This window comes from Somniosus microcephalus, chromosome 8 (genome assembly GCF_052327205.1).
Source record: "Somniosus microcephalus isolate GS21.2 chromosome 8, FLI_Smic_1.0, whole genome shotgun sequence".
Classification (NCBI taxonomy): domain Eukaryota; kingdom Metazoa; phylum Chordata; class Chondrichthyes; order Squaliformes; family Somniosidae; genus Somniosus; species Somniosus microcephalus.
In genome coordinates, this window is record NC_140994.1 from 209,926,824 (window position 1) to 209,941,759 (window position 14,936).

General features: G+C 41.0%; 1 protein-coding gene across 2 annotated transcripts in view; it reads right to left on the reverse strand.

The window, feature by feature from the left end:
- Positions 1–2,317: 2,317 nt before the first annotated feature.
- The window catches only part of c8h5orf24 (chromosome 8 C5orf24 homolog), a 49,327-nt gene continuing 36,708 nt past the window's right edge, over positions 2,318–14,936 (reverse strand). Inside the window, exons 3-4 of one of the 2 annotated variants that reach the window (XM_085995662.1) lie at positions 8,678–9,103; positions 2,318–5,370 (exon numbers count right to left, since the gene is read on the reverse strand). In XM_085995662.1, coding sequence (XP_085851788.1) covers positions 5,318–5,370; positions 8,678–9,103 — 479 coding nt within the window. In that variant the 3' untranslated portion in view covers positions 2,318–5,317. Of the gene's footprint in view, positions 9,104–14,936 lie in introns of both variants that reach the window. The other variant, XM_085995660.1, reaches the window with a different exon arrangement.

The window sequence follows — 14,936 nt, forward strand, 5'->3', positions numbered from 1 at the left end:
AGCCTTGACAAAGGCTGCTAATGGGTTCAGACTTCTTTTAAACGGTCTCCAGAGTACAAATATTTGTCCCCAGCTCTTTAAATTTCACTTACATGCAATGTTGCACTCCCACCACTAGTGTGCACCCTACACTCATCCAAATCTGGACCTGTAACTATGCTAATAAGCTGACCTAGGAAATCTGGGTGCAAACAGCACACTTCAGTCTGTCTAAACTCTATCACGCACCATTCTGGCATGAACTACACCAAAGGAGGAAAATCTAAACTACAACATCAATAACTGTTCTTGGTCAACCCATTATGAGCTCTTCTTGACCCAGAAGGAACCCTCCTAAGCCAGTTGTCCCTTCCCATCTCCCAGACAGCCCATCTGACACAAGTCTCACTATCTAGGTTGAAACCCAAGTGCCACAATGTCACCCGAGACGGACAACTGAACTTAGGTTTCCTTATTGGGACAGGGTGTCCTAATTATTTGTTCTTAAATAGTCACCATCTGAAATCCCATCCAAAATGCTAAATGTATATTGCACATTTAGTTTGTAAGTCAACTGTGCTGTTTGTGTTGCACCAGGACTTCCCCATTGCCAAACCATTAGATTTTAAACAAAATAACTTGTATATTGCTGCACAGCTATGATGACAATTTCAAAACATCTTAACATTGCACTCTAAGCGATTGGTACAAAAATATTATAAGACATAGGAAATGAAATTGATCTTCAGCAGTAGCGCAAAACGAGTGTTAGCGAATCATCCGCCTGTTTTACACCCTGTCCAATTTTCTATTTACTGCCGATTCGCTAATGTCCATTTTGCACTACTGCTGAAAACCAATTTCACCCCCATTAAATCAGCTGTGTGTGATCTTTGCAATTTTCATATATTTGGAAGAGTTTAAAAAGCACAAAAACCCAAAATCATATTGGAGCAAGATCCAGGAACGACTTATTTAGATGGGTGTATCATCTAATTCAAGGTGCAAAAAGCAAGTTCATTGTTCTTCAAAAGAAACTAAATACAATTATTAGGCTCCAAAATAAGCTGTTGCTGTATATCAGGGATTGCTAGTAACAGTAGATCGTGATTGAAAGTTGTTTTTTCCCACCCTATTTTGCTGTTGCCTGCAAGCATTATTGAAACAGGTAGGGAAAATATTCATTTGGAAGGGGTAAAGAATTTAAAAGGGAATATGAAAAATGGAAAAAAACCTGCAAATCTGACAAGAAAAGCAGGCAACAGTTATTGAGAGATACTTTGGAAAGAAAAGTATTCAAAATATATTAAACTATTATATTGAATGTTTTACACTCTTCTATATTCAGGAAAAAAGTCACAGAGTCAAATGTAATGCATTATCCCCTCATATTGTACCAGACAGATTCAGCCCCAGAATTCCTGAAACAGCAAATGCTCAATCTAGCCCATTATTATCAGGAGCAGAATTAAACAGAAGTTTAAAAGTAACATCAAAATCAAAGGATAAGTCACCCCAAGCTGCACTCACATCTCCAAGTGAAGTGTTAAAGGTTATGGACAGAAATATGGGTGCAGCATAGGCTGCTCACCAAATCTCTCACGCAGGAAGCAAAACGTAAATGGTGAGAGGACAGAAAGAGGAATAAATAAATAACTATAGATTAATAAGGTTAACTAAAAATCCATTAGAGGTCAGTAAAAATCACGATAGTCAATAATCTTGCAAGCAAAGAAAATAACCACAGTTTAAACTGCGGATGAAAGGTAAGAAGGCAGAAATTTCTATATTTGCCTGGTGTGATCTAAGCCGGACACTTGCTCTGAGGTGTCTGCTAATAAAGCTCTTTTGCCAGCTACTAAGTTTCACAAAAGCAAGCAGGGGTAGTTATCCTTCTGAGTGTCCTTCCCTCCTCAAAAGGAATGCTCCAGGTGTCAGCTTGGCACCTTTCCATAGAAATACAGTCAACATCAAGGCCCTACCTTGTGAAGAACCACACATGCAAACTCACATTCTATTTGTTCATAATCGTACCAGGCAACTATCAGCTACTTTTTTTTAAAATGTGAACTTCTCACCAACATACTGCATTAGAAATAACTGAATGCAAGTGAAAGATAAATAAAGATGACAGTGATGTGAGAACTGAAAGGGATATAGCAGGGTACCACAATTAATTTTTATGGCGGGGGAGGGGGGGATGCGGAGAGAGAAAGAGCAGTGGATTGCCCACAAAAAAATGAATTAGTACAGTGCAAGTGTTTAGTGTATTACAAGAATGGAATTTGGAACATTCAATAAAAACTATAATTTGAAATAAAAAACTGTAATGTATCACTTGTGAATTTAATACACAGTCCTTTATTTAAAAATTAGAGTGGGGGGAGAAAACATACCTCATCACTCTATAATGTACAGACCAGTAACTCTGAGATCAGGACTAGTAACGTTTAATCAGAACTATTTTTAGATCAATAAACCTGAAAAATAGTATTTTTTGACCTAAATAAAAGCACACAGAAGAGCGATTTCCTGACCAAATATATTCAATAAAAATCACTTTTAGAACTACCCAAAAATGTGATTACTATAATTACAGTTACACTCGTCAAGAATTTTTTAAAAGAGAAGTAATTTCTACCTTGTAATCAAGAAATTCCTGATGCCGTAACATTTAAATGGTATTATCTCCACAAAGACAAGGGGGGGGAGGTTAGGCATTTATTTTTGGTGGAAAGGAGTTGAGGAGGCAGAAGTAACACGTATAACTTTTGCCAAATTGATGTAACGTGTTGATGCATTTCAATATAATTTACATTACTATTTGCTTAATTGAAAAGATTTACCAAACAACTTTCACAAAGATATCCATTGTACATAGTTGTTAGGCTGCAGTAGTCCCTGACCCTTGAGCCCTGCAGCCTCTTTGAAGCAGGGTTGCATCTCAGAAAGGAAAATAAACTAATACTGCACTCTCACAATCTGCAGTAACCGCAAGTGCTATGCACAGCAAGTAGCAGCAGCTGCAGCACTGAAGTCACATGGAGACTTTAACTAGCTGGTCTACTCTCCTGACCAAAGGAAAGCAAGTAGATTATCAAGGGAAAGTGCAACAATGGGAAGCTATTCAGTAAATTGCTTCAAATGTGTCTGTGATATACGCCAATGCAAACAAATACTTTGTAAATAGCATTGCACAACAAAATAAAGATATAAATAAGCATGATTTTTCTTTTGGATTAATTCCATCAAACTTGAATTTACCCCCAGAGAGAATTTGTTTCCCCCAGTTACCCTTGGTAAATCTACATTTCAGTCCATTTCTTTCCACCTGCTGTCAATGAAGGAGAAGGAACACTGTAACTGGGGTGTCTTTCCTTTCAACCAAAAATGAATTTGCCAACACAGCCCTCCTTTAAATGTGACAAACTGCTTGTTTCTCTATTGTGGAGATATCCAGCTGATAAATTAGTTTCTCTTTACATGGGCAACAAACAGTCCGCCTCCTTGCCACAATGTCTGACAACTCACAATGGATAGATTTCCCAAAAGGAATTATCTGAAGGAATAATTATCCCAGGGATATATTATCCGGAATATCAGATTCTAAAATTCGGCCCTAATTATTTTAAGGACAGAATAATATTTCAGCCAAATATTGAATTACTTGTCTCCTTTTTTACTTCAAAACCAGGCTTTTTTGAAGTATACTTTCCTTGCATGCACTGCATGGAGGAGGAAGAGGAGGAAGTAACAATACAATGATTAAGCAGGGTCTCTCCATGTCTTCGCGGCATATGCTTCAGAACAGTGAGGATTGTGGCGCTGACATGCTGTCAAAATATACTTTTTAAAAATAGGGTGCAGTACCCTTTAAAAACATCCCATTGACCCATTCCAAAAAATAATTCTGCTTTCACATTCCATATCAGATTCAAATCCAGAGATAGTGGGGGGCGGGGAAAGAATGTTCCAGAACATTTTGATCCAAATTTAGATCATTTTCTAGATTTAATAATTTTAGAACAGAATTTACTTTCCCCAACATTCTCCTTTTTTTCTCTTAAGGGGGCAACTCAAAGTTGGGTGCAATTGTGTGAGAGTCAGCAGCAATTTCCTCACCCAAAGAAAATATTGAGAGTGCAATGGGAAAGGGCAGGAAATGAGTCTTTTGGGGACCCGGCCACAGGCATAATGAGTTGAATGGCTTCTTTCTTCGCTGTAAAATTTTGTGATTATAAGTGGTCATTCCCCCTTTTCTTTCCATTATTCAGTCGTCTTCTGAAGGCTGCCTAGACAGATTGCCAGCTGGTTAATCAGCGATAGAGAACATCACAGCTGAGTACAACCATGTCCCCATATAGCACCTCACACTGCCACCTCCGTTCAAATTAGACAACTTAGCAAAGAACAGGGACTAAACCTGGAACTTTCCCAGCCCATACCACACCATGTGATTCATTTACCCACTAAACCATCAAGGAAGCCTCCACCAAATCATTAAAAAAAATTAACCACACCTTCCCACCTAAGAAAAAAATCATGCTCCAAATATAAAACAGTTTTATCATATAACAGTACTTGTTAAACAATGTTCCTTACATAGAAGCATTCTGATGAGGCAGTTGTGTATACAGTACAACATACAGCATCACACGTAACAGCAAAGTTGAAGCATGCAGTTTTGTCAACATGTAACAGAAGTGTTTGAAACAGAAGCACCCTACAACCGAGGATCCTTCGAGGTTAGTGATCTCCAGCACTTGCAGCAGCATCTGGTGGCAGACATCAACTAATGTCCATAAAATACAGTATCTATGTTACCTAAAGATTACCTGTTTGCCAATATAAAATATTGAGCAAGGTTTTCTTTCACACAAGTGGTGTAGCTATAAGCTTCAATATGTATGTACAGTATTTAAGCTGTTACTACTATATTAGCCTCAGAGACAGCTCTCTTACAAGTCTATTTAAAAAAATGTCTGCAAGGATTTCTGGAAAAAATGGTTTTATTATGGAACAGATAACTCAGCTTTTTGATTTAGGAAACAGAGTTGCTGGATATGTAAAACCAGTCCGAGGTATATTCTTGACAGTAGAAGATGTCTCGAGTGCTGGATTGGTGACAATAGTCGCTACAAGGGGTGCCACAATTATGTAATTAAACTTTAAAGATGCATACATGGAATACTTTCAATGAAAACATCAGTGTTACCATTACAGTAGTACATGTTTAATAAATGTGAAAACCTGCCTTACTAGGAACGATTCACGTAGTTGTCAATCAACCCTTTTGTATGTCCAATTGTGATTATGCAGAAGCGTTAAAGTACAGTGTTTAACTCTCTGGCTGTTGAGTTTTCCTTCGGTCTTGCTTTTGCCTGTTAAATACTAATAGAGATAGAGAGATATTGTATAGCTTTGCAAAAAAAAGGTTTCATATTACATTGCATTTATTTTTAAGTGCATTTCATACACAGAATGCCATGCAAGTGAGATTTTTATTTTACAAAACACAGTGACCATGGTGCAGTGCCACCTGTACTACTGAAACGGTTAGAATCAGGATGCTAACAGCTGTATTTTGTCTCTGGTGTAGGCTTTCTTGTTTACGCTACTGAACCGCCAGAGTTTATAGATTCAGTTACTTTTATGCAGCATTAACACAGTTTTCAAAATGGATCCACAGCATTTAAAATATAAACAGACTGATACTTTATATTAATTAACAGAAAGTCTAATTAAAATTTTGCTCAGGTTGGAAAAGGATCTGTTTCCTATAAGAAGGCAACCTTTTAAAAAAAAAGTTAAATCTTCTGGAGAATAGAATAACTACACATGATTTTGCTCAAACCCAATGAATGATTAAGTATCACAATTTTAAAAATAGCAACTTATCTGTTTAGTGGAGGTGGTACAATACATGTCTTTTACCAGTAATCTGCCACGCTCAGAGGGTCAAATGGACTGGGGCAAACAACACTGGTGTTACATCATTGTTGATAGCAATAGATAAAGCCAGCACAGCAGATTGGCAAACATACCCAAGGAGATGGTCTCCACACTGGAATGTTAATGGACACTATTTTGTGGCCTACAATCATGAAAGATGATCTTTCAAAATGAATAGTGAAAGTGCCTTGACCAGTGAACAACAGCCTTCAGTCTAACTGCAACTGTGTTACAATGTTCTCCTTTCTCAAGCCTCTTCTGAGCCTATATTAAAATCTGTGCCTATTTTAAAATCTTTAACTAAAATTAAAGAATATCATTCCTAACTGAATATCTATAAATGATTACTTAGTAGTTACAGCATTTCTAGTCTTAAGTATTATTTTTGTTTTGCAGCAGTCTCTTCACAGTCGGTCTTCCTTCTGTCTCAGCTGTGCAGAAGATTACCCAGGCAGCTGAATCCGAATGCAGGTCATTTCACTTAATATTAAGCCTGCTCAAAAGCAGGTTTCCTATGATCATTCTCTGCATCAAAATCCTGTTCCATTTGATCAACCAATTACTTTTCCTCTTTCAGCTGTAGTGTACCCCCCCAACAATAAAGAGTAACATTTCGCCCTTTAGTGTGGCTGTCTCTTCCATTAATTGCCCATTAGCAACTCACAGTTACTTTTAAAAATTCTAAATATTCTAACAGGTTATTCACAAAAAAAGAGAATCAACTGATGTGTCATCTAACATCAACACCTGCAGGATTCACAGCTACATTAGATTTCCTGACAGCCACTCCTAGATCCTTAAAAATATGGGGCCGGAATTTGCGGTGGGTAATATCGATGAACTAACAGTGTTTGCCGTTATTACCCCTTTGAAACTGACTGTAACTTCAGGATGTAGTGCATGCACATCTAAGTGCACAAATCCTGAAGTTGCGGTCAGTCATTCACTGTTCCGACACTGGCTGCGCTATGAATACACCCCCCACTCCCCCAATAGCCGGCAATCAGGGTAATCAGGGAAATCAGTGGAACTGATGAAAACTTGGTCTTTTCCCCAGAAATATCACTGTTAACTACCCCATTAAATGTTAAGCCTTAATGGAATAGGTGTAATTGGGGTTTTAATAACTTATTGACTGGTAAACAAACATTCTAGCCCTGAAAAACTATTTTTTATATTTGTGGAGTGTCAAAATTCTCCATTATGATAAAAATTACAATTTTTAAAGAACGTTAAAATTTTAAAAATGTTTCTTCATGATATTTCAGGTTCTACCTTATTCCCATGTGAAACTCCCAATCTTTGTTTCGCTCTCTGTAACATTTATAAAAAGTCCGGATAAAAGCAGCTTCTCATTTTCTAGATTCCTGTCTGTGAGAATTCTGCAATGTAATTGGTCGCTTAGACAGCTTGTTGCTGTCACGGCAGCATCGCTCTAGGGATTCCCACTCCAGAGTGCTGAAATCACTTGAACGTCGAAAAAGGCAAACTTCTCAAGATCACGAGATCTCTGTGGGCAGCTTTCTTCGGGGCCGGCAGCGAGCGCCTTTGCTTCGCCGCTGACTGCAAATTACGGGCCATGGTATATAGCAGTGTTCCCAAAAACATTCGATTAAAGAGCAATGTGGGGAGTTTTACAGCGGTTTGTAACCATGGGAAAATGTATTTCTAATAAAGACTACTTTGGTTACCAACAAGAGTTTTGTGGAAGTTAACTTGCAGTAAAAGTCAACTGCCACACAATTCTGTATCACATGGGTAAACATCCTGCAAGAAGTCATTAAACCTGCCTGATAATTATCTCTCATGAAGTACTGCTGTGCCCACCTCCTATAGTAACCTCACCCATGAGCTGCCCTGGTAACCAGTCTGTGCAACAGTCGACCGCTACTTCCAGGCTGAACTTCAGCGAGACAAGTCTTCTTGCAACCCAACAGCTATCCCCCTCACAATACTGCCCATGGCAAAAATAATAAGCTAGCTAAAAGAATTCAAATAAGAAACCACAAACGCACGTATGTAATCAAAGGGACCCTAGCAGCTCCAATGCAGCGTGAGAGCCAATGTACTAACGTCTACACGCGCAGATTACAACTTCTCTATTTTCTGTAATCATTAACATTTTTTTCAATCGATGTTTAAATATTTAATGTCCAATAAAATAACTAATGAAAAAGTTAGTGGGGCTGTCATGGCAGTTATTACATGCAACAGACCGAAAAAGATCAGTTAAAGCCATATAGACTTTCAACTGCCTCAAGCTGCAAGACAATTGCCCCGCCCTCCCTCATAATTCTTCCGAATGCAAGAAGGTTGCATGTGCTGAGGAAAAAGGAAATCGTGTATGAAACTGGACCCTAATAGATCATTCAAAAAGGGATGTAGCTTTATCTCTGTAAGCAATGCAGTACCATACCACCACAAAAGAAAACTACATTATGCCCATTAGTTAGGGCTGGGATTCCACAACCTCTACACTGTTTAACAGGGTGGCTGTGAATCCTATATCATGGGTTTGCAGATCAATATGTTGTATAAAAAGTTACCCTACTTTGTCAAGAAACAGAACAGATTATAGAAAAACAAGGCAGATGCTTTACTGATCTTTACTGATTCAGTTCCATGTTTCTATTTGTCTCAGTGGGTCCACTTAATGCTTTGTTGTGCACCATTGAATAGCTAAAAGCAGCACTGCTACATGGCGGGAAATCGATACCAGAAATGCGGGAGAGAGTTTTCATGGTACCTGGGGGCCTTCCTGGGCTGACCCGGTATCCCGCTGCCTTGGTAGTGCCTAAGGGCCTGCCCGGGCTGGTCTTAAACCCAGCTGCCTTTGTTGTTCCCAAAGGTCGGCCTGTACTGGTTCTGTACCCGGCAGCTTTCGTTGTCCCTGATGGTCTTCCTCGTTTCCCTGCTCGGAAAATGTTTTTCCTCCTTTTCAGGTCATTCTGGGCTTCTGCATTTCTTCCAACACCCATTTGCGAATTCGGCTCCTCCAACGATTCTTGTTTTACGCAGCTTATCGGCTTGTAGCTGTTTCCATAAAGTTTGTCCGGTTGAGAAGAACACAAGTCAAACTGGTCATCGCTGCTCACATCATCAGCACTGAGGGTCACCTCCTTCTCAGGTTCACAGCAGCCAGTGTTACTGCACCCAACTGGATGCATAATTTCTAAGAATGAAATAAGGGAAATATTTTTAAATAATTTATAATTACTTGTATCAAATATCTAGCAAATGACTACACAAATGCAAATTATTGTAACACTGGAAAGCTAAAATATACATAATTTTTAGAGAAAGAAATAAGTTTTGGAATTAATTCAAAATTCTTTACATGAGCAATTTCCTAATATCAGATCTTAATTCTAAATTTGCCTTTAGTCAAATTGAACCTGTGCCTACCTGCCCTACTCTCATGCTTTAGTTTTAATAGTGTTCCCATGTACCTTTTCTAAACCATTTCTTATATACCTGTAAGCTCCTCAATCATCTGCCTTCAAGCCCCAAGAGCTCAACTTTCTTTAATCTTTCAATAAGAAAGAAGAAATTAGAAAGAAAGACTTGCATTTATATAGCGCCTTTCATGACCACCGGACGTCTCAAAGCGCTTTACAGTCAATGAAGTACTTTTGAAGTGGAGTCACTGTTGTAATGTGGGAAACGCAGCAGCCAATTTGCGCACAGCAAGGTCCCACAAACAGCATTGTGCTAATGGCCAGATAATCTGTTTTTGTTATGTTGGTTGAGGGATAAATATTGGCCAGGACACCGGGGATAACTCCCCCCTGTTCTTCTTCGAAATAGTGCCATGGGATCTTTTACGTCCACCTGAGAGAGCAGACAGGACCTCGGTTTAACGTCTCATCTGAAAGACGGCACCTCCGACAGTGCAGCACTCCCTCAGCACTGCACTGGAGTGTCAGCCTAGATTTATGTACTTAAGTCCCTGGAGTGGGACTGTGAACCCACAATCTTCTGACTCAGAGGTGAGTGTGCTACCAACTGAGCCACAGCTGACACTAACTCAGTAACAACTTGGATTTATATAGTGTCTTTAACATAGTAAACATGACAAGGCACAGAGGAGAAAAAGATGCTTAGCAGTAGTATGGGAGTTAGGAGAGATGACAAAGTATGGTTAAAAAGACATTTTCGGGAGGCTTTTAAAACTGGAGAGAATTAGCAAGTCTGAGGGTTTTAATGAAGGAGTTCCAGAGAATAGGATCAAGACAGATGAAGTGTTTACAACTCAGTCCTCTCACCTAGTCAAGAGTTTTACCCTTCTAATCAAGTAATCAGATTCTTAACTCTTCTGGAACTATCTCCAGAATTCAGTCCCTTAAAAAAATAAATGGCAAAGAACCTGGGAGTCTGTTAAACCTCTGCTTTCCAGACGCCTCTTCGAGCTGGATACCCATTTTCTTGTAAGTACTGCCTGGATTCTTACTTAGTTTCTTAAAGATTTCTGCCTGTACACCTCAGGCATTAAATCATAAGCCCGAGAATGGCATGCTTTACATCATAGTCCCCATGATCGGCAGGATTAACAAAGGAAAATGCCGCGAGTGCTTTTCTGCACAGTGGTGTCTTGAGTTGGCCGGCCCATTCATTTTTGTCCCACTTGTGGTGACTGCTTAATAATACAAATACCTGGCTAAAACTATCGACATCATCCATTTCTTCAAAATTTGGAATAAGATTTGATTTAATAAAATGGTGGGCCAGATTTAATAAAGTGGTGGGCCATGCTGGGTATGATAGTGTAGTGGTTATGTGACAGGACTAGTAATCCAGAGGCCTGGACTAATAATCCAGAGAATGTGAGTTGAAATGCCATGGTAGTTTGAGAATTTGAAGTCAGTTAAGAAAATCTGGATATAAAAGCTGGTATCAGATGTCCCTCCACTCTCACATCAACGTGGTTGAACTGGCCTCCTAAGCCATTCTGTTGTATCAAGCCATTACAAAGAACGCGGCACACTACCTTCTAAGAGCAACTAGGGATGGGCAATAAATGCCAGCCTTGCCTGCGACGCCCACATACCTAGAATGAATTTTTTAAAGTTCTGCATTCCCACATATTTGACTCACTGCTGAAGCATGTTTCTCTGACTGTTTGAGAACATGGTGATGCTTTCTCTTTCATTGGCCTCATGCTGGCAATGTTTGTCCTCGTGCTAATGCTGTTTCTCCTTCTAGTAGGCCTCATATTTGCATCATTCCCTCTCTTCCTGTATACAGTATTGCTCTCATTCTCTCTCTAGCTGACACTTGCTCCTTTAGCTAAAATTCTCTCTCACTCCTCCTTCCACCACTAGCCACGCTATTTCAGCAAGGCGGGGACTGCTGGATCCAAGAGATAAGTGCCTTTATACCTACCTCCTAGATTCAGGGTCCCTACCTAACCCACCCTCCGTAATCAGAGACCACCCCCCCCGCCAGGCCTCCATTCCCCACCCCACCCCCCCCGCCCAGGCCACCAATCACACCCCTCCCCCCAACAGGCCTACGATGCCTCCATGAGGCCTCCCCCTCTGCTCCTACAGCCTTCCCCGTGCTGCTCCCGGCTCCCTAGCTTCTGAAGAACCACCCCCCCACCCTCAGCCCCAGCTCCTCCCGGCCCGTGATCTTGGGGAGAGCGCCCCGCGCTTCTGCGGACACTTCCTGGTCCGCGATTGTCCCCGGACTCCACCCCCCGTCGTGCACCTGTGGCCATTTCTCGGACTGCCAGCGTCCTTGGACCCCCCCCATGCTTCTGTGGCCGCTTCCCAGCCCCCCCACCACAATCACTCCCTCTTTCCTCTGTGCAGCCTGGTGCCACAGGCCTACCCGCCTGCAGTCAGCCAGCCAGCCTCTCAATCTGGCTGGCTGCGGGCGGAAAACTGAGGTCTCACATGCAAATCAGGCCCTGCTGTTAAAGTCGGCAGGGTCCGCGGGAAAGCAGGCCTCCCGGGTTTCCTGCCCGCCTCGGAGCAACCCCCCAGCACACACCCCCACCCGCCACCTTCCTCCTTAAAATCCAGCCCTATGGATCTGTAGGAATCCCAGTGCTTTAGCTGCAATTTATTGTTAAAGTTTCATCATTTCCAAAATCTTGAAGTGTAATCTTAAAGAGGCACCATGTTTGTGACATAACCCCTTTCCTCTCCCATTTGCTTATAAACATAAATGCCTGTAAATTGAATCAAAAAGGAATTATAATGGCAACGTTCTGTTGAAAATGATAATACTTCTAGCCTTTCTGCCTCCTCACTGTTAAACACTTTTCAGCAAGACAGTTTCCCTTTAAAGGATGGGAATAAGATCAATATCAATAACTTTTTTTTAAAAATAGTAACAATTGATATTAATTTTCTTTTTCTCCTCTTTAGTTTTCGCCCCATCCCTCCTGAAGGTGCTGACTCATGCAACATTTTTCCTTTTTTTCTGTGTATTTTTGGACTTGTACAGAGAATATTTTTGTTTACATAATGAGTGCTAACACATCATTAGGAGAAAGCAGCTGCCTGGCAAATGTTTAGACCGTGGTGTAAAAGATATGAATTAACATTCATCGAGATACAAGTCATTAACTTTCAGCAAGTACTCATTTCAATTATGGAAATGGAAATTCAGCTCCTTTAAATAGAGCTGCTCCTATAAGACAAGACTCTAAAAGTGGGATGACAAAAAGCTGTAACAAAAACATAGGATCCTAGGTTTACTAAATAGCGGCAAAGAGTACAAAAGTAAAGAGCTAGTGCTAAAGCCATACAAATGATTGGTTAGCGGCAGTTAAAGTATTGTGTCCAGATTGGGCATCCTAGTTTAGGGAGGATGTCAAGACCATGCAAACAACAACAACAACAACTGGTAGTTATATAGCACCTTTAACACAGTAAAACTTCCCAAGGCGCTTCACAGGAGTATTAAAAGACCAAAAAAAAACTGACACCGAGCCACATAAGGATAAATTAGGGCAGGTGACCAAAAGCTTGGTCAAAGAGGTAGGTTTTAAGGAGCGTCTTAAAGGAGGAAAGAGAGGTAGTGAGGCGGAGAGGTTAAGGAATGGAATTCCAGAGCTTAGGGCCTAGGCAACAGAAGGCACAGCCACCAATGGTTGAGCGATTATAATCAGGGATCCTCAAGAGGGCAGAATTAGAGGAGCGCAGATATCTTGGGGGGTTGTGGGGCTGAAGGAGATTACAGAGATAGGGAGGGGCGAGGCCATGGAGGGATTTGAAAACAAGGATGAGAATTTTGAAATCGAGGCATTGCTTAACCGGGAGCCAATGTAGATCAGCGAGCATAGGGGTGATGGGTGAACGGGACTTGGTGCGAGTTAGGACACGGGCAGCCGAGTTTTGAATCACCTCAAGTTTACGTAGGATAGAATCTGGGAGGCCAGCCAGGAGTGCATTGGAACAGTCAAGTCTAGAGATAACAAAGGCATGGATGAGGGTTTCAGCAGCAGATGAGCTGAGGCAAGGGCGGAGACAGGCGATGTTACGGAGGTGGAAATAGGAGGTCTTAGTTATGCTGTAGATATGAGGTCGGAAGCTCATTTCAGGGTCAAATATGACACCAAGGTTGCGAACAGTGTGGTTCAGCCTCAGTCAGTTGCCAGGGGAGGGACGGAGTCAGTGGCTACGGAACGGAGTTTGTGGCGGGGACCGAAAACAATGGCTTCAGTCTTCCCAATATTTAATTGGAGAAAATTTCTGCTCCTCCAGAACTGGATGATGGACAAGCATACAGAAGAAATTCACTAAGGTGACACCAGGGATCAGAAGTTTTAGTTATGAGAAGAGGCAAGAAAAATTGAGGCTCTTTTCACTAGAACAAAGAAATTAAGAGGTGATCTGATAGAGGTATTGTAAATTATGAAGGGTTTTCATAAGGTAGGTGGGAAAAAACTATTTCCACTGTTTGGTGAGCTGGTAATGGGTATAAAATTTATGTCATCACTAAAAGAGTAAAGGTAAGAGATAATTTTTGAAGAAAATGGTTGTTAAGACATACAGGGGGAGAAATTGGGTGAGTAGCGCCACCTGTTAGCGCCTAAAGAGGCAGTCAGTGGCTGTAGCGCCACTGGCTGCGTCTCCCGCGATATTCAGTAGGGGCGCTAATGGTGGCGTTAGGCACGTTGCGCTGCGATAATCAGTTTCAGTGCCCTAAGAGGGACGCGGAGCGCCTCAAGCCTCGCCCCGTGTCCCTCGAGCGGCACTGAAACTGAATTTCTGGCGATCGGTATCACTCCGATTGCTGCGCTAAATCCTGCGCTCAGGCGACTTTTGCGCCACTTTGGCACCCCAACCCAATTTCTAGGCCAGAATGCCCTTCCATAGACAATGGTGGAAGCAGAATCTGTAACAATTTCAACAAAATGCATAAATATTTTTTAAAGAAAAATATAAAAGGATATGGGTTAAGGGCAGGGAACAAGACTAAGAGGATAGCTGTCAGCCTTGACTCAGTGGTAGCACTCTCGCCTCTAACTCAGAGGGTTGTGGGTTCCATTCCAGAGACTTGGGCACATAATCTAGATTGAAACTTTATTGAAGTGCTGAGAGAGTATTGCATTCTTGGAGGTGTCGTCTTTCAGATGGGACCTCATTATTTGAAGAAGTGTATGGGAGTTCCCGTAGTGTGCTGGCCAACATTTATCCTTCAACCAGCACCACTAAAACAGATCATCTGGTCATTTATCTCATTACTGTTTATTGGATCTTGCTGTTTGTAAATTGGCTGCCTTTTGTTTTACATTACAACAGTGACTACCCTTCAAAAGTATTTAATTTGCTCTGAAGCGCTTTGTGATGTCCTGGGGTTGTGAAAGGCACTATATAAATGCAAGTTCTTTCTATTGCTTTTTTAGAGATTGATGGCCAATTGGTCTCCTTCTGTCCTGTAAAATTCTATGAATGTAAGTCATCTAATGAAGTCATTAATGTTGCTGCATTGATGTTAATGGATGGTGTCCCTTTAAGTGCACATTCTCCAAGAAAAGAGAGTCTAACCAC